This window comes from Salvelinus alpinus, chromosome 24 (assembly GCF_045679555.1).
Source record: "Salvelinus alpinus chromosome 24, SLU_Salpinus.1, whole genome shotgun sequence".
NCBI classification, from domain to species: Eukaryota; Metazoa; Chordata; class Actinopteri; order Salmoniformes; family Salmonidae; genus Salvelinus; species Salvelinus alpinus.
In genome coordinates this window covers 36233945-36255190 of record NC_092109.1, presented here as the reverse complement: position 1 = coordinate 36255190, position 21246 = coordinate 36233945, and the positions used below count along the sequence as shown (strand labels likewise).

General features: G+C 42.3%; 1 protein-coding gene and 1 long non-coding RNA gene across 2 annotated transcripts; one reads left to right on the top strand and one right to left on the bottom strand.

The window, feature by feature from the left end:
• The first annotated feature begins 6353 nt into the window (after positions 1-6353).
• On the top strand, positions 6354-9040 carry LOC139552765 (uncharacterized). Its single transcript, XR_011670473.1, has 3 exons — positions 6354-6634; positions 6845-6934; positions 7093-9040. It is a non-coding gene; the product is annotated as an uncharacterized lncRNA (long non-coding RNA).
• Positions 9041-11710: 2670 nt separating this feature from the next.
• LOC139552759 (claudin-4-like) lies at positions 11711-14208 on the bottom strand. Its single transcript, XM_071364796.1, has one exon. The coding sequence runs from the start codon at positions 13661-13663 to the stop codon at positions 12707-12709; it is 957 nt and encodes a 318-aa protein (XP_071220897.1). The 5' UTR covers positions 13664-14208; the 3' UTR covers positions 11711-12706.
• Positions 14209-21246: the final 7038 nt, after the last annotated feature.

The window sequence follows — 21246 nt, the reverse complement described above, 5'->3', positions numbered from 1 at the left end:
CACAAAAAATATATAAAAACGCAACAATTTCAAAGATCTTACTGAGCTACATTTGAAATAAGGAAATCAGTCAATTGAAATACACTGCTCAAAAAAATAAAGGGAACACTTAAACATCACAATGTAACTCCAAGTCAATCACACTTCTGTGAAATCAAACTGTCCACTTAGGAAGCAACACTGATTGACAATAAATTTCACATGCTGTTGTGCAAATGGAATAGACAAAAGGTGGAAATTATAGGCAATTAGCAAGACACCCCCAAAAAAGGAATGGTTCTGCAGGTGGTGACCACACACCACTTCTCAGTTCCTATGCTTCCTGGCTGATGTTTTGGTCACTTTTGAATGGTGGCGGTGCTTTCACTCTAGTGGTAGCATGAGACGGAGTCTACAACCCACACAAGTGGCTCAGGTAGTGCAGTTCATCCAGGATGGCACATCAATGCGAGCTGTGGCAAAAAGGTTTGCTGTGTCTGTCAGCGTAGTGTCCAGAGCATGGAGGCGCTACCAGGAGACAGGCCAGTACATCAGGAGACGTGGAGGAGGCCGTAGGAGGGCAACAACCCAGCAGCAGGACCGCTACCTCCGCCTTTGTGCAAGGAGGTGCACTGCCAGAGCCCTGCAAAATGACCTCCAGCAGGCCACAAATGTGCATGTGTCTGCTCAAACGGTCAGAAACAGACTCCATGAGGGTGGTATGAGGGCCCGACGTCCACAGGTGGGGGTTGTGCTTACAGCCCAGCACCGTGCAGGACGTTTGGCATTTGCCAGAGAACACCAAGATTGGCAAATTCGCCACTGGCGCCCTGTGCTCTTCACAGATGAAAGCAGGATCACACTGAGCACATGAGCACATGTGACAGACGTGACAGAGTCTGGAGACGCCGTGGAGAACGTTCTGCTGCCTGCAACTTCCTCCAGCATGACCGGTTTGGCGGTGGGTCAGTCATGGTGTGGGGTGGCATTTCTTTGTGGGGCCGCACAGCCCTCCATGTGCTCGCCAGAGGTAGCCTGACTGCCATTAGGTACCGAGATGAGATCCTCAGACCCCTTGTGAGACCATATGCTGACACATGCACATTTGTGGCCTGCTGGAGGTCATTTTGCAGGGCTCTGGCAGTGCACCTCCTTGCACAAAGGCGGAGGTAGCGGTCCTGCCGCTGGGTTGTTGCCCTCCTACGGCCTCCTCCACGTCTCCTGATGTACTGGCCTGTCTCTTGGTAGCGCCTCCATGCTCTGGACACTACGCTGACAGACACAGCAAACCTTCTTGCCACAGCTCGCATTGATGTGCCATCCTGGATGAACTGCACTACCTGAGCCACTTGTGTGGGTTGTAGACTCCGTCTCATGCTACCACTAGAGTGAAAGCACCGCCAGCATTCAAAAGTGACCAAAACATCAGCCAGGAAGCATAGGAACTGAGAAGTGGTGTGTGGTCACCACCTGCAGAACCATTCCTTTTTTGGGGGTGTCTTACTAATTGCCTATAATTTCCACCTTTTGTCTATTCCATTTGCACAACAGCATGTGAAATTTATTGTCAATCAGTGTTGCTTCCTAAGTGGACAGTTTGATTTCACAGAAGTGTGATTGACTTGGAGTTACATTGTGTTGTTTAAGTGTTCCCTTTATTTTTTTGAGCAGTGTATATTCATTAGGCCCTAATCTATGGATTTCACAAGACTGGGAATACAGATATGCATCTGTTGGTCACAGATACCTTTAAAAAACAAGTAGGGGTGTGGATCAGGAAACCAGTCAGTATCTGGTGTGACAACCATTTGCCTCGTGCAGCGCGACACATCGCCTTCGCATAGAGTTGATCAGGCTGTTGATTGTTCCCTGTGGAATGTTGTCCCACTCCTCTTCAATGGCTGTGCGAAGTTGCTGGACATTGTCGGGAACTGGAATATGCTGTCGTACACGTCAATCCAGAGCATCCCAAACATGCTCAATGGGTGACGTGTCTGATGAGTGTGCAGGCCATGGAAGAACTGGGACATTTTCAGGTTCCAGGAATTGTGTGCAGATCTTTCCGAAATGGGGCCGTGCATTATCATGCTGAAACATGAGGTGATGGTGGCGAATGATTGGGCCTCAGGATCTTGTCACGGTATATCTGTGCATTCAAATTGCCATCGATAAAATGCAACTGTGTTCGTTGTCCGTAGCTTATAGAGCCCGTTCTGTCTTTTCAAACATTTGTGCACGAGGGCGATGCGGGCTTGTTGGTAGGAGAACAAGGGGGAGTTCTTATAGAACCCCGCAAAAAAAGCCTCTATTTACATGTTGCTTATGAGAGCATTTCACACTACTTTTGGATTATAATTGGATGTTAAGGCTCATAATGTCCTGCTTCATATAATGGTTGTGTCATCATCGCAAATCAATTGCATTATACTTCAACACTTCAACCAATAAAATGGCTAACTTTTGCTACAGCCTATATTAATGAGTGTTAGCATTCTAGCTAACAACTGCTACATTCAAAATAGTTATTTAGCAAATCACAACCAAATATAATCTGTTCAAGCAGGAATGAAAACATAAGCGTTTGAGAACCCAAAAAGTTATTTTATTTAGAAGTAATAAAAAGGTACATCTAGGCGATGTTGAATGTGCGCAGATGGCGATGGCTCTCTTACTGCCGCCAAGAGTCACGAGCATCTGTGCATAACGTCAGTGTGTCGTGTAATGGAAAAGGGTCAATGCCTGCCCATTCCATAACCCTACCGCCACCATGGGGCACTCTGTTCACAACGTTGACATCAGGAAACCGTTCGCCCACACGACGCCATACGCATGGTCTGCGGTTGTGAGGCCGGTCGGACGTACTGCCAAATTCTAATTTCTTATGGTAAAGAAATGAACATTCAATTCTCTGGCAACAGCTCTGGTAGACATTCCTGCAGTCAGCATGCCAGTTGCATCTCTGGCATTGTGTTGTGTGACAAAACTGCACATTTTAGAGTGGTCTTTTATTGTCCCCAGAACAAGGTGCACCTGTGTAATGATCATGCACACAATTTGATAGAAATGAACTTTTTGTTGGTATGGAAAATGTCTGGGGTCTTTTATTTCAGCTCATGAAACATGGAACCAACACTTGACAACTCCTATGAGGTTTGGGTAAAATTTACATTTTTGTTTTATTCTATAAATTACTGACAACATTTCTCCCAAATAAAAATATTTTAATTTAGAGCATTTAAATGACAACTGGTCAAAATAACAAAGATGCAGTGTTGTCAGACCTCGAATAATGCAAAGAAAATAAGTTCATATTCATTTTTAAACAACACAATACTAATAATGTTTTAACTTAGGAAGAGTTCAGAAATTAATATTTGGTGAAATAACCCTGATTTTCAATCACAGCTTTCATGCGTCTTGGCATGCCCTCCCCCAGTCTTTCACATTGATGTTGGGTGACTTTATGCCACTCCTGGCGCCAAAAATCAAGCAGCTCAGCTTTGTTTGATGGCTTGTGACCATCCAGCTTCCTTTTGATCACATTCCAATAATTTTTTCCCTCATCAATCCACACACAATACCCCATAACAACAAAACAAAAAACAGGTTTTTATACATTTTTGCAAATGTATATCTAAAAATACAAAAAACTCAAATAGTTTATTTACTGAATGCTGTCCGTGGCATTAACTATTTATATTCACCTTCTCTAAATTATTACACTTCCTGATGGCGGTGCATTTGTCTTGGTTGGAGAGGAAAGGAGGGAGGGGAGAGGAGGGAGATGTGAAGGAGTAGAGGAGAGGCAAAGAGAATACTCTTTTAATGCCCACAGGGGAAAGTTGTTTTCTCCAGCTAAGCCATATACAGACACAACAATAGACATACACACACAATAAAAATGCTGCACACACATAGAGTGCCTTGCGAAAGTATTCACCCCCTTGGCATTTTTCCTATTTTGTTACCTTACAACCTGGAATTAAAATAGATTTTTTGGGGAGTTTGTATCATTTGATTTACACAACATGCCTACCACTTTGAAGATGCAAAATATTTATTGTGAAACAAACAAGAAATAAGACCAAAAAAAACAGAACTTGAGCGTACATAACTATTCACCCCCCAAAGTCAATACTTTGTAGAACCACCTTTTTGTAGCAATTACATCTGCAAGTCTCTTGGGATATGTCTCTTGGGATAAGCTTGGCACATCTACCCACTGGGATTTTTGCCCATTCTTCAAGGCAAAACTGCTCCAGCTCCTTCAAGTTGGATGGGTTCTGCTGGTGTACAGCATTCTTTAAGTCATACCACATATTCTCAATTGGATTGAGGTCTGGGCTTTGACTGGGCCATTACAAGACATTTAAATGTTTCCCCTTAAACCACTCGAGTGTTGCTTTAGCAGTATGCTTAGGGTCATTGTCCTGCTGGAAGGTGAACCTCCATCCCAGTCTCAAATCTCTGGAAGACTGAAACAGGTTTCCCTCAAGAATTTCCGTGTATTTAGCGCCATCCATCATTCCTTCAATTCTGACCAGTTTCCCAGTCCCTCCCGATGTAAAAACATCCCCACAGCATGATGCTGCCACCCCATGCTTCTCTGTGAGGATGGTATTCTCGGGGTGATGAGAGGTGTTGGGTTTGTGCCAGACATAGCGTTTTCCTTGATGGCCAAAAAGCTCAATTTTAGTCTCATCTGACCAGATTACCTTCTTCCATATGTTTGGGCAGTCTCCCACATGCCTTTTGGCAAACACCAAATGTGTTTGCTTATTTTTTTCTCTAAGCGATGGCTTTTTTCTGGCCACACTCCATAAAGCCCAGCTTTGTGGAGTGTACAGCTTAAATTGGTCCTATTGACAGATACTCCAATCTCCACTGTGGAGCTTTGCAGCTCCTTCAGGGTTATCTTTGGTCGCTTTGTTGCCTCTCTGATTAATGCCCTCCCTTGCCTGGTCCGTGAGTTTTGGTGGGCGGCCTTCTCTTGGCAGGTTTGTTGTGGTGCCATATTCTTTCCATTTTTTAATAATGGATTTAATGGTGCTCCGTGCAAATGACTTAAATGTAAATGATGTTCAAAGTTTCTGATATTTTTTTTATAACCCAACCCTGATCTGTACTTCTCCACAACTTTGTCCCCTACCTGTTTTGCGCTCCTTGGTCTTCATGGTGCCGCTTGCTTGGTGGTGTTGCAGACTCTGGGGCCTTTCAGAACAGGTGTGTATATACACTGAGATCATGTGACAGATCATGTGACACTTAGATTGCACACAGGTGGACTTTATTTAAATAATTATGTGACTTCTGAAGGTAATTGGATTCACCAGATCTTATTTAGGGGCTTCATAGCAAAGGGGGTGAACACATATACACGCACCACTTTTCCATTTAGAATTTTTTGAAACCTGTTCTTTTTTTCACTTCACTTCACCAATTTGGACTATTTTGAATGTCCATTACATGAAATCCAAATAAAAATCAATTTAAATGACAGTTTGTAATGCAACAAAATAGGAAAAACGCCAATGGGGTGAATACTTTTGCAAGCCACTGTATCCCTGAAACAAATTAAGTGCAGAGTTAGAATGGAGTTACAGAGTAACAGAGAACCTCACATAAACCTCTGTGCTGCACCTCAACAATTACATGTGGTTCTGTCATAGGTTGACTAACCTAATGTAGCAGGTGTATGTAGACACCTGTATTTTTCAAGGGAAAATGAAGTTAGTTTGAAAATACTATATCCCTGAAAACAGGTAACATCTGCTTTCTGCCAACGCCGCTAAGGCTGTAGGTTGACAGGAGGAAATGGAGCCAATGGGGCTAATGCAGCTATTTGAAGCTAATGGTGCATAGCACATATAGAAAGACGACTCATCTCTATTTCACAGAAGTTCATTTTCTTCTTATTTTGTGTTTGAAGAAAAGCATAAAGCTAATATTGGTGATTTACCGCCACCTGCTGTGCTGGAGTCCTGAACCAAATCTTGTCATTCATTTATTGTGGCCACTAGAAAGCAGTGATATAGCTTAAAGCCATAACAAACCAAGACAATGCTCTGATCCTTAGCTGATCACTCCCAACCCATAGGAATCCCCACCCAATTGACTACTTTCATATCATGAATGTTAATTGTGGTGTCTTCATTGGTGTTTAAATTCAATTAGCCAGTTACCAGCTCAATCCTTCGAACTCAATGTGTATTGCAACTCTATTTGAGGTGCCACCGCAAAAATAGTCCACCTACACATTGGCAGAAGTTCCCTGAACAAACATGTTCAAACCTGTGGCATGCTCAAACCCTGTGGGCTGTTGTGGGTGAAGTATTCAAAGGGGCCACACCTCTTGAAGGTTTCTTTAAGCAGTGTGAACAGCCTTCCATAAACCCTTTGTACAGCTGCTGCACCTCAACATCTAGACTTCCGGAACAATCCCTCTCCTTCTGGGCCAAACACAACCTCTGAATAGCTTTCTACCGTGTTCGTATCCTTCCTGACGAATCAGACAGTCAGAGGACTGAGAAGGATGCAGAATGGCAGCTCCAACTACAACATTTGAAGATGTGACGGACTCCTGTCAGCTAGCAATATTGCGAAGGTCGGGGATACAGTCAACTTCTACAACACCTGGGCAGACAACTATGATCAGGTAGTGAAATGATTCTAGTTCATGTACTCTTATTGTACAGACTTCTTATAGATGACTGCTTACTGTGATCACTATGGCTTTTAAAATGAACCTCTTCGGCTGACTAGGTCAATTGTAAACAAGCAATTGTGTGTATAACCGAAACATACTACATGTGGGCTGTTGACTGTATATTCAATAACAGGATCATGCACTTCTGGACTTTTACAGGCCGAGTAGTGTCTGCAAAATGCCTGTCCTGTTTCCATGGTGACGGGGAGACAGCTATGGTTCTGGACTACCGGAATGGTCGCATCACTGGTAAAAACGCAAAACCACACTCACTATGTTAGAACAGGAGGAGGGTGATTGACAACACCTCAATTCAAACATATCTTCTTCCCACTAGCGGAATAACTTGTATTGCAGCTTTGAAGTGAGTGATGACGTCTGTGATTTTGTGTCTGTCTGATATGCAGCTGAAGAAAATGGGCTTCAGGCATTTTGTGGGCGTTGACTGGAGCAAAGGCATGCTGGAACTGGCCAATAAGACGGGCCTCTACCAGGACCTCAAGCAATGCATGCTGGGAGACTAACCACTTCATAACCAAGCTGGTACCACAGAACTTTGAACTTTATATCATTTATAATATGGATCATGATCAGCTAAAATCTTTGAATTGAAACAAAGTGGCACACAGAGAAGGAAGGGAGCTTCCCTGATGTGCCCTTTCATTATATTCCTCTCTCTTCATCCTCTTGTCACATGCTTTTCCCACTCAGAAGCGAGAGCGATGGAATTTTCCTTCCAAATGATCCTATTCACTTTTCAAAGGGGCATTCTGCAGTTTCTACATTTTTTTGAATTCAGTCAGAAGAGCATGTCCTCTGGCAGTGAGGCCTCTCCTTACTGCTTCTTCAAACATCTTTCAGTAACTTCTCTCATCATCCTCCTGTCATTCTCTGGGCCACAGGCAACTTTAGTGTTGCTGTGGTCTCGCAGGATCTTGACTCTCTCACTCTCTCGTTTCTCTCTCTTTCGTTACTCTCTCTCTCTTTCATTTCTCTTTCATTTCTCTCGTTCCTCTCTCTCGACCACTCCCGGCAGGTGTGTTTGATGTGGAGGTGATCGTCTGAGTTATGGCTCATGGTTAGGCATGGTCAGCTGATATCTCAAAGTGCTGTACAGAAACCCAGCCTAAAACCCCAAACAGCAAGCAATGCAGGTGTAGAAGCACGGTGGCTAGGAAAAACTCCCTAGAAAGGCCAAAACCTAGGAAGAAACCTAGAGAGGAACCAGGCTATGAGGGGTGGCCAGTCCTCTTCTGGCTGTGCCGGGTGGAGATTATAACAGAACATGGCCAAGATGTTCAAATGTTCATAAATGACCAGCATGGTCAAATAATAAATAATCACAGTAGTTGTCGAGGGTGCAGCAAGTCAGCACCTCAGGAGTAAATGTCAGTTGGCTTTTCATAGCCGATCATTAGGAGTATCTCTCTGGCCCCGGACAGGGCCAAATAGGAAGGATATAACCCGACCCACTTTGCCAAAGCACAGCCCCCACACCACTAGAGGGATATCTTCAACCACCAACTTACCATCCTGAGACAAGGACGAGTATAGCCCACAAAGATCTCCGCCACGGCACAACCCAAGGGGGAGGCGCCAACCCAGGTGAGATTCCTCGTTATACTTTATTCATTCTTCTGATTTGTACTGTAGGCTTTATGCTGGAGCTAAATAGACAGATGGAACAATGCCGATAGAAATCAAAAGAAAACGCACGTCTCTCTCGTTAACGTTGTGTTGGCAACGGTCATCAAAATTGTTAAAAGGTTTTAAAAACAATTATAGTAAATACAACGGTTGGACAATGTATGAAGATACTCCAAACTTTAAGAATTGTTTAAATGTCCATCAGACATTGAGTGAATTATTGCACATAAAACACGTGATCCCTCTGTCTTCCGTCTGTCTTCCATAAATACTCGCTATAACATGGAGATATGGCCGTGTGGGAACACTAAACCCTAACCCTATAAAGGTGTGTATCAATTGAACCTTTTGATTAAAAATATTTTTTTAAATCTCGCTGATATGAAAGATAAGGTCCTTGTGCTTCCACAACCGTACCGCAAGCGATGCGTGTTAATGTTCAGGCCGAGCGTCGGTGATCTAAACAGAACTCCCCCGTACAGAAGACGCCTTCGTCCAATGACTCTTATGTATAATGTGATGGAACTCAGAGTCACGATCAAGGGCTAGGACAGATAATGAATTGAGTTCAGTGATTTAGTGGAGAATTCAGGTTTTCAATGTATTGTCAAATGCAAATGTTTCTTAGAATGCACTCATGTACAGTATTGTCTAATGGTATCATGTATTTTTTTTAAAATGTCTTAAAATAAAGAAAATGTTGCTTAATTTGCATAAATACACTAGGTGTAAGTTAACATAAAGGGAGGAACAAGGCTGTAACCCCTGAAAAACATGCTCTTTGTTGGCCTGCCTGTGCTGTCTAGACTGCCTCTTTAATTACTGTTGTAACTTTCTGTTGCACAATTCAACAAGTGTGTCAATAGCAGGATACTCTCAGATGATTTACCTTTATTTAATCAGGGAGTCACCATGGAGACCAAAGTCACTTTTAAGATACAATATGGAACAAATAAAATACAGCACAACACATATTGAACATATATATTTTTTTCTTCTAAATGTCTGGTAATTTATTAAAAAACTAAAACAGAATTACCTTATTTACATACAGTTCCAGTCAAAAGTTTGGACACACCTACTCATTCCAGGGTTTTTCTTTATTTTTTACTTTCTCCTACATTGTAGACAAATAGTGAAGACATCCCAACTATGAAATAACACATATGGAATCATGTAGTAACCAAAAATGTGTTAAACAAATCAAAATATATTTTATATTTGAGATTCTTCAAAGTAGCCACCCTTTGGCTTAATGACAGCTTTGCACACTCTTGGCATTGCAAGTATGGCTCATTCACCTGATCACCGATTGTGATTACAGCATTCCCAAGAGTCTAGATCAGATATACAATAGAAATATACTGTGCAGACATCAAGATCTTCTGATGGTTTTTCATCTGGACATTCAGAAGATCTGACATTCTTGTCTCATGGCCTGATTACCACCTAACCTGGGCTGCGTCAGAATGGGCGTACTCTCTTATTTTAGTATGTCACGCCATGGGGACGGATTGTAAAACTCACTATATACTGTATATTCTGTGTCACTGCCGTCTCTTTCCTGCCAAGTCATGCAGCGTGATCACTCGATGGCCTGTGGAGTACAGAGGCTGAGCCTGATTTATTTTGTTGGTCTGGTGATGGCAGTCTTCTGCATTTTGGGTTGTTCGGACATCAAGGACCACCATACCTGGGAAGTCACACGTGTTGATGGCAACATTGTCAAAGCACGGAGCTCTTGGAAGACCTGTGAAAGCCGAAAGCTCTGAAGAACTGAAGTGTCAAGAGCATGATCCTGACTCCTTTGAGAAGCTTCCATCATATTTGCGCAATGCTCAACACTTGATCAATAGAGCTATCATTGTAGGTGGAAGTTGCATATTGTTTGGAATATGTGCATTAGCTGAAGCCCACAGAATTCAAGAAGAAAACATTGCTCTTACTACTGTAATCCATTTCATGCTCTCTGGACTGTGTCTTCAACGCTTCCAGCTGGGCGGCCAATGGCCTCTCAAACAACCAGCATGAGCTGTCAGTGGCTGATGGTCAGATGTGGGAGTTCGGGAACTGTCTCTACATTGGCTGGGTGGCTGCAATCTCACTTGTCCTGGGAGGGGCATGCTGGTTACTATGCCACTTTGGACTTTAATCTTACATCTATTAAAGCATGCTTCGATTCGTTTTAATTATGTTCAGTCTATTAACAGTAAAATACATGTTGTCGGTGATGTAAACCTGCCAAGTACCGCAATACCTCGGAAGTCAAACGGGTTCATGGCAACATTGTCAAAGTACGGAGCTTTTGGAAGACCTCTGGAATAGAAAGCTCCGGAGAACTTTGTACAGAATGTGTTTTTGAGAAAGATTAGATTTGTACTACTTTGTAAACAGTTAATGCACTATCCAGCAAGTCAGTTAAAAATACCTCACCAAAACCCTATTTATTTTTCTCTGAGTTTCAATTAGTTAGATTGCTTTATGTATTTTAGTCTCTTATATTGATATATAATTTATCAAATATGGAGTACTTGTTTTTAATTTCCTTCCATCAATTCCAATAGTTTGCGGCTGTTACTTTTTGTCAGTTTAAAATCTACCCAGTCTGTCAGATGGTTCTTATTCATAAATGTAACAACACTGCAAAAAACATTTTTTAAATCATCAATGTTATTAGATTTAAATCATATGGTGTTGCTTTAAGTCATCTCTTCTGTCCTTTTATTTCTGGTTAAAATGTAAAACAAGTAGCTGAATGTCATAACATTACTCTGGTGCACTATGTTTGAATTCATTTGCAGTTTAGTGTCTTAACCAATTTTACGTTGTTAATGTCTGAAAATGTATCTCATCACTCAAAAGACCACAACAACAACATGTTTTAAAGTCTACATCAGATAAGTGAATACAGTTGATACTGTACATTCATAGAGGACATATTTATCTTATCTAACACCATTCATACAGACTTATACCATATCATACCTTCTTTTTACAGGTTCAATTTGAAAGGAATAGGGGTGGTTAAAATATATTGTGTTTTTTTACCTCTTCTGACTAGGATGGCAAAATTTCGGTAACTTTCCTAAAACGCCCAGGTTTTCCAAATATCCTGGTTGGAGGGTTCCGGGTTTCCTGCTTATTCCCTCTTGATACCAGGAATCCACTAGCCAGGATCTCTGGAAAACCTGGTAATTTTGAGAAAGTGAATTTTGCAACACTACCTTTTGACACTGAAATCCTAACTCTATGTGAAAACGACCTTCTATTCTGCCTTATCTCAAATGAATGTTTGTCAATGAAGGGGTAGCTCACCCAAATGACTACATGACTTGTTTCCTTACCATGAAAGCAATATATGGACCAGGTGAGACCACAAGGGGTTCCAAACATTTATTAATATTGTACATTCAGTCCTTGGGGCCTGAGGGTTTTCTCCTGCTCATTAATATATACCCTTTAAGTCAATGAGAGTTACTGTGTTCATGTACAAACCCATCCAGACACCAGAGGGAGCTCAAACCTGCATTGTCATCCTAATTTGGCAAAACAGAGCTTGTGTTTGTTACATTCGGTTTAGTAGGCTAGAAGCATGTAGGCCGACAGTACATTTGATCCCCGCCTCATGGTAGAGATATACTTGTTCAGGGTAAACAGGAAAACATCCGTATTTTAATAAACAAAACCCAGACGTCACATGTCCATGACATGGTGAAACTCACATTTGAATCCTTCACGAACATCATGGAGTCTATCCCAAATTGCACCCTATTCCCTATGAGCCCTGGTCAAAAGTAGTGCACTGCATAGGCAATAGGATGCCATTCGGGACACAGCATTTTATCGCTCCCCAACACAATGCAAACCATTGGTGTGAGCTCAGCCTCAACTCACTCTCTGTCAAACTGGTTTGTTCCAGCTGGGGCTTTCCATAGCGTAGCTGGTCACATACTAATTCATATTGAACTGATTCTGCGTTTTGCACGTGAAAGAGGAAATGGTATTTTAAATGTGTCAAAATGAAGCTATGAAACAAACTGCAGAACCAAGAAGCTTCATATAAACACTAATCAATAGTCTTACTGTATATGTCTGGTCATTGTTAAAGGGACTGAAAACATATTCACATCAAGGGAAGTAGACTTTTCTTGACATACATTATTACATCAACAAAACATGGAAAAGCTTTTACATGTCACAAACAAACCCAACTAATAAAAAGAAAACCTAACTTTCAGTGCCAGTTATATCCTTCATCAAATATTAAAATGTCTAATATCACTTTTTACACACAAAACAAGTAAACAAGTACACACAGGCATAGTTAATGTCCATATTTTCCATAAACCATGCTGTGTGTGTGTGTGTGTGGTCTCAGAGATAGGTCTTAGTTGGGTTTAAGGATTCATCCTCACTGGGTTGAGACTTGTCTGCTAAACTCTCCTGAGACTCCAGTCTTTTCAACTGAGACTTTGTAGACGGTGCCTTACTCCCCCCAGACCCCGGCCTGTAGTCCTGCTCTACCACACCTAGCCCGTCCTCCTCCCAGGGAGGCCTGGTTTTCACCACTCCCCAGGGCTGAGACTTGGCAGATGCTGCCTGGCTGCTGTGAGACCTGGTAAAGGCCATTTTGTCGTTGGCCTGGGACTTTGTGGATGGTCCCCTGCTGTGCTGGGAGGCTGCTGCCTGGCTGGAGGCGGCTCCGTTGGAAGAGCGAACCACCAGGTAGCGAACAGAGGGGCTCTTATCCTCGTCGTGGGCCCTGAGGGGGCAGGAGGAGCTGATGAACAGCCCCCCTCCCAGGATGAGAAGGATGGATGCCCCCCAGCCGATGTATAGACACGCCCCGATCTCCCTCCGCTGGGCATCGGTGGTGGAGCTGTAGAACCCCTGCACCACCGCCCCAGCAGCCCACGAAGTGGGGATCAGGCACAGCACCCCCGTGGCGATCAACACCGCGCCCGCTGTCACGGCAACCCGTTCTTTGACCCCGCCCCCTTGCTCGTCCAGAAACCGAGTGCACTTCCCCCCGACGAAGGCCAGTAGGAGCCCGGCAGCGCCCGTGGCGATGGCGAGGACGGTGAGCGCTCTGGCGGCTTGGAGGTCGGAGGACAGGGCCAGGAGGGAGTCGTATGGTTTACACTGCATCTGGCCCGTGCTCTCGACCACGCAGCTCATCCAGATACCCTCCCAGATGGTCTGAGACGTGATGATGGTGGCTCCAATGAAGGCCGTGACCCTCCACATGGGCAGGATACAGGTCAGGATGACCCCCACCCAGCCCAGCAGGCTCAGGGCGCTGCCCAGCATCTGGATCCCCAGAGAGACCATGTTAGAGGGGGCAGAGGAGAGAACACACTGTCTCTCTAGCTGTTTGCTGGTTGTTGTCAGTCAGAGTCCTTAGAAAGTCTGACGTTCGCACGCCTCTGTGTCTCACAGTCCCTATCTACTCTATTGGCACTCCCTTTGGATTGTTCAGGGTCTGTGAGTCCTGAACTGAAACATTCTTTAGTCACTTCCCGTTTCCTCCCGTCTCTCAGTCCTTTAATGGTTGGCAGTGTCTTTTTTTCCAGCTGACCCTTCTTCAGTTTCAGCCTCTTCTCTCCCTCCGCTAAGCTGCTGTTATGTATAGTAGGTCACCAGAGATGACAGAGATCCCAGATTGCTGCCTTGCTCACCTGTTACAGGCGTCTGTTCCTGCGTACAGTTCCTACCTGCCTACCTCTGGGTGTATCTGTGTCTCTATACCTGTTCTGCTACACCTGACTCTCTTCCCGTCCCTCTCTTTACCTCTCTCTCTCTACCTCTCTATTTTCTCTTTTTCTCCCTCCTCCTCTATCAGTCTTTCCCTCCTCTTCCTCCCTCCCTCCTCTCAAACGCTCTCTCTGTGAATGGTGGCGTCAGTATTGTCTTCTCTGTCTCCTGAGTATCCACCTGGGTGACAGTGAGCAGGTGTATATACACCACACCTCCCTCTGGGGGGGAGGGGGGGGGGAGGGAGATATGAGATATATGCCTGTGACATCATCTTCTAGCCCAGCAGGGCCACGTTCAGTTGAAAAACCTTCTCGAACGTTGCAGATAGAAATTCCATGAATAGGGCCGACGTGTCAGAGAGACATGTTTGTTCTACATAGCCAATTTCTATCTGAACGTTCCAAAAAGTTACATCCTGCTGAACTCGCCCCAAGTTCTTCTCTGGGCAATTAGGGCGGGGCATGATGCAAAGCATTATGGGTCGTGGAACATGATGGAAGTTTAACAAATGCTTTAGACTAAGATAGTACTTTATTCAGGCAATGTTCCTTAGTTGATGCCCTCATGAATATCTTACGTAACATTTCAGATTTTGCCAGACTTTTGATTTCTTCATTTGGGTTTAATTTGATAACAATTATTACAATATGTGAGGGACAGATAGAATTTGTGTCAGATTTTGCACGTGTTGTATGTGTGGTGTGCATGTGTGTGTGTGTTTGAAGGGACACATTGAGCAGAGTGTGACAGAGGGAGGAGGGATGTGACAGAGGGAGGAGGGATGTGACAGGAGAGGAGAGATGTGACGTGACGGAGGAGGGATTAGTGTAACAGGATCGGCTGAAAGAAAAAACTTTTTGTTCCAACAAAAAAAAACGGCATCTAGAAAAAACTGTTTGTAACCATACTCCCCCACTCCCAGACTTCAGAAACACTTCCCTTTCTTGTGGAGTTGTGAAGGAGGCTTTGTGTGGCCAAGGGGTGTTTCAGATTCCATGCTGTCAGTTATGAGATTAGAAAGGACCATAGAGACTGGTGCTGTGAATTACTATAATTTAAAGTGTTATGGTGCAAATAATCTGACTGCTGCTGATGGTGATTCAGACAGTACGTCTTGTTTTTAAAGCTGCACTGTGGAACTTTTTGGGCGACCTGACCAAATTCACATAGAAATGTGAGTTAAAGATATGTAATTCTCATTGAAAGCAAGTCTAAGAAGCACTATATAGATCTGTTTCTATGTGTGCTATTTCTATACTTCCCTTAAGTTTATTTTTTGCATCTTTTACTCTCAGTTTTGCACACCAGCTTCAAACAGCTGAAAACACAAGATTTAGATGGTACAACTATTCTCTACACTATGTGCTGCTTGTTTTGTCACATAACTGGAAATTGCACATTTAAGTGTGTGTGTGTGTGTGTGTGTGCGTGCGTGCGTGCGTGCTCTTATCTGGTAAATCTATGTTGTTGACACTGAAAACAGTATCCTGCTTGTTGCCAGTGTAATGCAAGGGACAGATGGAAATGCAAGCTGTGTAGAGTGTCATGTAAGGGGGGAGGGGCTGGTCCAACTCAAGGTGTCATAATAAAAAATGCACCCCCCCCCCAAAGTAAACAGTATCACATGACCCTCCCTGTGTACTGTAAAATACATTGAACACAAAATAAAGTTAATGAGCACAAATAACAACTGTAGTGACCCTGTGTTTATAAATGTTGATATTGACTTTGCCACTAAAGCATGCTTTTCAAATCAAACCAACTGTTATTTGTCACATACATATGTTTAGTAGATGTTATTGCGGGTGTAGCGAAATGCTTGTAGGACAAAGTTGCTTAGGAGCAAGAAGCAGAGCTGCCCTATCTGTCGGCACCATCTTGACAGTTTCTTGCATGCTTTTGTGGCATAGTCGATGCCACGCAGGGCTACGGGCCAGAAGGTTGACGGTTCGTTGACCACCACAGACGAGCTCACTTTCCCTGCCTGTTTTCAGTTAGGGGGAAATCAGATTTTCAACATTTTGATGCCATATTTATAATTATATAAAATATATGAAACAGATTTTCCACCAACAGGTTTCTGTGCCAATACACCACACAACCAATAAACAAGTTATACAGACTTTGAGCACTTCAATATCATGGTTTGCGTTATCAACACCACAATAATAAACTATGTCAATGTCGACAAACAGAAAACACATCCCTCCCTTCTATAGGGATGGCCCCGGCCCACCGCATACCCCCGACGCCCGGTCCACCGCGCCCCCCCCCGATGCCTGGTCCACCGCGTGTTATCCAACTGTTATGTCAGTGGCTTCTTCCTTGCTGAGCGGCCTTTCAGGTTATGTCGATATAGGACTCGTTTTACTGTGGGTGAAGATAATTTTGTACCCGTTTCCTCCAGCATCTTCACAAGGTCCTTTGCTGTTGTTCTTGGATTGATTTGCACTTTTCGCACCAAAGTACGTTCATCTTTAGGAGACAGAACGCGTCTCCTTCCTGAGTGGCATGACGGCTGTGTGGTCCCATGGTGTTTATACTTGCGTACTATTGTTTGTACAGATGAATGTTGTACCTTCCGCCGTTTGGAAATTGCTCCCAAGGATGAACCAGACTTGTGGAGGTCTTCAATTGTTATTCTGAGGTCTTGGTTGATTTCTTTTGATTTTCCCATGATGTCAAGCAAAGAGGCACTGAGGTTGAAGGTAGGCCTTGAAATACATCCACAAGTACACCTCCAATTGACTCAAATTATGTCAATTAGCCTATCGGAAGCTTCTAAAGCCATGACATCATTTTCTGGAATGTTCCAAGCTGTTTAAAGGCACAGTCAACCTTGTGTATGTAAACCACTGACCCACTGGAATTGTGATACAGTGAATTATGAGTGAAATAAGTGAAATAATCTGTCTGTAAACAATTGTTGGAAAAATGACTTGTGTCATGCACAAAGTAGATGTCCTAACCGACTTGCCGAAACTATAGTTTGTTAACAAGACATTTGTGGAGTGGTTGAAAAACGAGTTTTAATGACTCCAACCTAAGTGTATGTAAACTTCCGACTTCAACTGTTTTTTGTTTTTATAAAGTTGCTAAAATGTCTAAAAACCTGTTTTTGCTTTGTCATCATGGGGTATTTTGTGTAGATTGCTGAGAAAAATAAATAATTTAATACATTTTAAATTAGGGTTGTAACCTAACAAAATGTGGAAAATGGAAGGGGGTCTGAATACATTTCGAATATACTGTATCTCCTTTAATACAAGCAAACAGACAAAAATCGTCAACATACTGAACCAAAATACTCCCTCCAGGAGTAACAAAAGAAGAGAAGAGAAAAGAAGAAAGCATTATCTAAATCAATGACTGAAAAACAACTACCTGGAGGCATCTGGGATAAAATGGTAACAGTGTTAGGCACCAGGGGTAATCTAGCATGTACAGCATCCCCAGTCCACCTGGCCTTGCTGCTATTCCAGTTTCAACTGTTCTGCCTGCGGTTATGGAACCGCCACCTGTCCCAGACCTGCTATTTTCAACTCTTAATGATCGGCTATGAAAAGCCAACTGAAAATTATTCATGATTATTATTTGACCATGCTTGTCACTTATGAATATTTTGAACATCTTGGCATAGTTCTGTTATAATCTCCACCCGGCACAGCCAGAAGAGGACTGGCCACCCCTCATAGCCTGGTTCCTCTCTAGGTTTCTTCCTAGGTTTTGGCCTTTCTAGGGAGTTTTTCCTAGCCACCGTGCTTCTACACCTGCATTGCTTGCTGTTTGGGGTTTTAGGCTGGGTTTCTGTACAGCACTTCGAGATATTAGCTGATGTACGAAGGGCTATATAAAATAAACTTGATTTGATTTGACTATTCTTAGGTCTTGCACAAAATGATCATCACCAGATGGTTTTCTAACAGGTAAAATTGGTGTGTTATAGGGCGAATTCGTGCAGGGAACCAGTGCACTTCTTTCGCACTATGAATGGGAATGATACCCTTTTCAGCTTCTTTGACTAGAAGGTACTGAGCTTTGTAAAGTCTGTTGGTGCTTTTTGGAATAACCACAATTGGCGCCGCTCCTTTCATGCATACAATGTCAGTCTTTGATTTAGCCCACGGTTCTTCAGGTAGAGTACCATTCAAAAGTTTGGACACACCTACTCATTCCATGGTTTTTCTTTATTTTTGCTGTTTTCTACATTGTAGAATAATAGTGAAGACATCCAAACTATGAAATAACGCATATGGATTCATGTAGTAGTCAAAAAAGTGTTAAATACATCAAAATATATTTTATAGAATATAAATAGAGAATGCCAAAAGTGTACCAAGCTGTCATCAATGCAAAGGGTGGATACTTTGAAGAATCTCGAATATAAAATATATTTTGATTTGTTTAACACTTTATGACTGGTACTGTATATATATTTTTGAAAACCATATTTCCACTTTTACATTATGGGGTATTGTGTCTAGGCCAGCGGAAAAATCAATCTCAATTTAATAAGTCAAGGCGTGTGAATACTTTCTGAAGTCACTGTTTAGATTTTGTCTGGTCTGGATCGACCAAATATGTACCTGTTTGGGGGCGGAGTTCATTACAATAATACCCAGCATGCATTACAAGTGTTTGTTTTAACGTTTACATTTTGGTCATTCAGCAGATGCTCATATCCAGAGCGACTTAGTCAGTGCATTCAACTAAGGTAGATGAACAACAACATATCACAGTCATAGCAAGAAATAAAGAACTATGTAGCCGTTACTGAGAATGTTATTGTAGTTAAAGTGGTTTGTTGGTTTTTCAATTATTTGGGCTACTTTAAACATAATTTCTTCCAGTAGTGATGGGTATTCCGCTCGTTCAGCTAAGCTCACCAAAAAGAGCCGGCTCTTTAAAAAATGTGTTTTGCATCAAACACTTTGCGAAAGTTTGACTTTGATTTGTGTTAAAACAATTCTAATATTTTTTTTTAATGAAATCATGCTCTACCTTAAAACTTCTTAAGGCTAGGGGACAGTATTTTGACGTCCGGATGAAAAGCATGCCCAATGTAAACTGCCTGTTACTCAGGTCCACAAGCTAGGATATGCATATAATTGGTAGATTTGGATAGAACACGCTCTAAAGTTTCTAAAACTGTTAAAATAATGTCTGTGAGTATAACAGAACTGATTTGGCAGGCAAACCATCCAGGGGGAAAAGAATTGAGGTCATAGGATTTTCCAATGGCTTTCAATTGGAAACCCTATTTATTAGGAACCTGGTTGCAGTTCCTATGGCTTCCACTAGATGTCAACAGTCTTTAGAAATTGGTCGATGTTTTTCTTTTGAGAAATTAAGAAGTACTGCTGTTCTTTGTACGTGTCACTCTGAAGGTCCCAAGTCTTTTGTTGCACGTGAACAGGAGCACACTCCATGTTATTTTTCTTCGGTATTGGAAACAGATTATCCCGTCTTAAATTTTAGCGATCATTTACATTTTGGGATACCTGAGGTTGGATTAGGAACGTTGTTTGAAATGTTTGGACCAAGTTTACAGGTAAATTATTAGATACTTTGTAGGCATGTTGGGCGAGTTGGAACCGGTGTATTTCTGAATCAAACGCGACAAATAAATTGACATTTTGGGGCTATAAAGAAGGAATTTATCGAACAAAATTACCATTCATTGTGTCACTGAGACATTTGGGATTGCAAAAAGAAGAAGATCTTCAAAGGTAAGGCATTTATTATATCGTTATTTCTGACTTTTGTGTCGCACCTGCCTGGTTGAAAAATTATTTTCATGTGTTTGTATGCGGGGCGCTGTCCTCAGATAATAGGATGGTGTTTTTTTGCCGTAAAGCCTTTTTGAAATTTGACACTAGGGCTGGATTAACAAGGAGTTAACCTCACTTGGGTATGTGGGACGTCGTCAACAGCCAGTGAAACTGCAGGGCGCCAAATTCAAATACAGAAACACTCATTATAAAATGAGGTTGTTTTTAGCCTAAATAATCGATAATATTTCAACCGGACAATAACGTCGTCAATATAAAAGGTAAACAAGAAAGGCACACTCTCGGTCGGGCGCATGAAAAAGCTCTGTGACACTTTAGGGTCCACTCGTTCAGACTGCTCTTACTTCCTAATTTTTCAGAATACAAGCCTGAAACAATTTCTAAAGACTGTTGACATCTAGTGGAAGGCATAGGAACTGCAATTTGAGTCCTAAGTCAATGGATACTGTAATGGCATTGAATAGAAAACTAGAAAACCAAAAAGAAAACTACTTCCTGAATGGATTTTTCTCAGGTTTTCGCCTGCCAAATCAGTTCTGTTATACTCACAGACACTATTTTAAGAGTTTTGGAAACTTTAGAGTGTTTTCTATCCAAATCTTATATGCATATCATATCTTCTGGGCCCGAGTAGCAGGCAGTTTAATTTGGGCATGCTATTCATGCCCAAATTTAGACTATTGCTATAATTTCTAAAATCTCTGTCCTCCACAATCGAAAATGGCTGGAAATCGGTGTCAATCGTTTTAGCCAATGCAATATCAATTTGGCCTTGTTTTGCTGCAGACATAGACTTTTGCATAAACTGGTCCATAGAAGACTGCGTTGCTGTGGGTCGTGGAGTAGGCCTACTTGACCGAGTGGATACATCTCTCACTAGCACTAGTTTCTCGAAGCTCCGCTACAGCTAGCTTCACAGTTGGGTGGACAGTTCGCATATGCCGGTGTAGGTTGTGTGTAGAACCAACTTTATAGGAGATTTTGTTTTGGCAAATTCTACACTGTGCTTTAACATTGTCTACATTATTAAAATGCATCCAAATGTTACTGTGCTTCCGACTCATTTTCCAGCTGTTGTTTTCACAGCTGTCCTTCCTCTCTCTCCTCGGCAGCTAAGTGTGTGACTGTGAGTGAGTTGGCTCGGCCCTCCCTCACGCATCTTTGGTTCATTGGTTGACACTGCGTGTCTGATTGACAGGAACAACAGGTGAGGCTGTTAGTCTGAGCAGACAGTCAGAACGAATGTGTGCGTTTGAGCATTTATGCCTATATTATTTTATTTATTTTTTCATTCTTTGAATTAGTTCATTCTATTCATTTAAATATTTTGATTATTCATATCTTAATGTTTTATATTTTTATAAA

Coding starts and splice junctions, on each gene's coding strand:
- LOC139552759 (XM_071364796.1), bottom strand. CDS start 13,663: ATGGTCTCTCTGGGGATCCAGATGCTGGGCAGCGCCCTGAGCCTGCTG.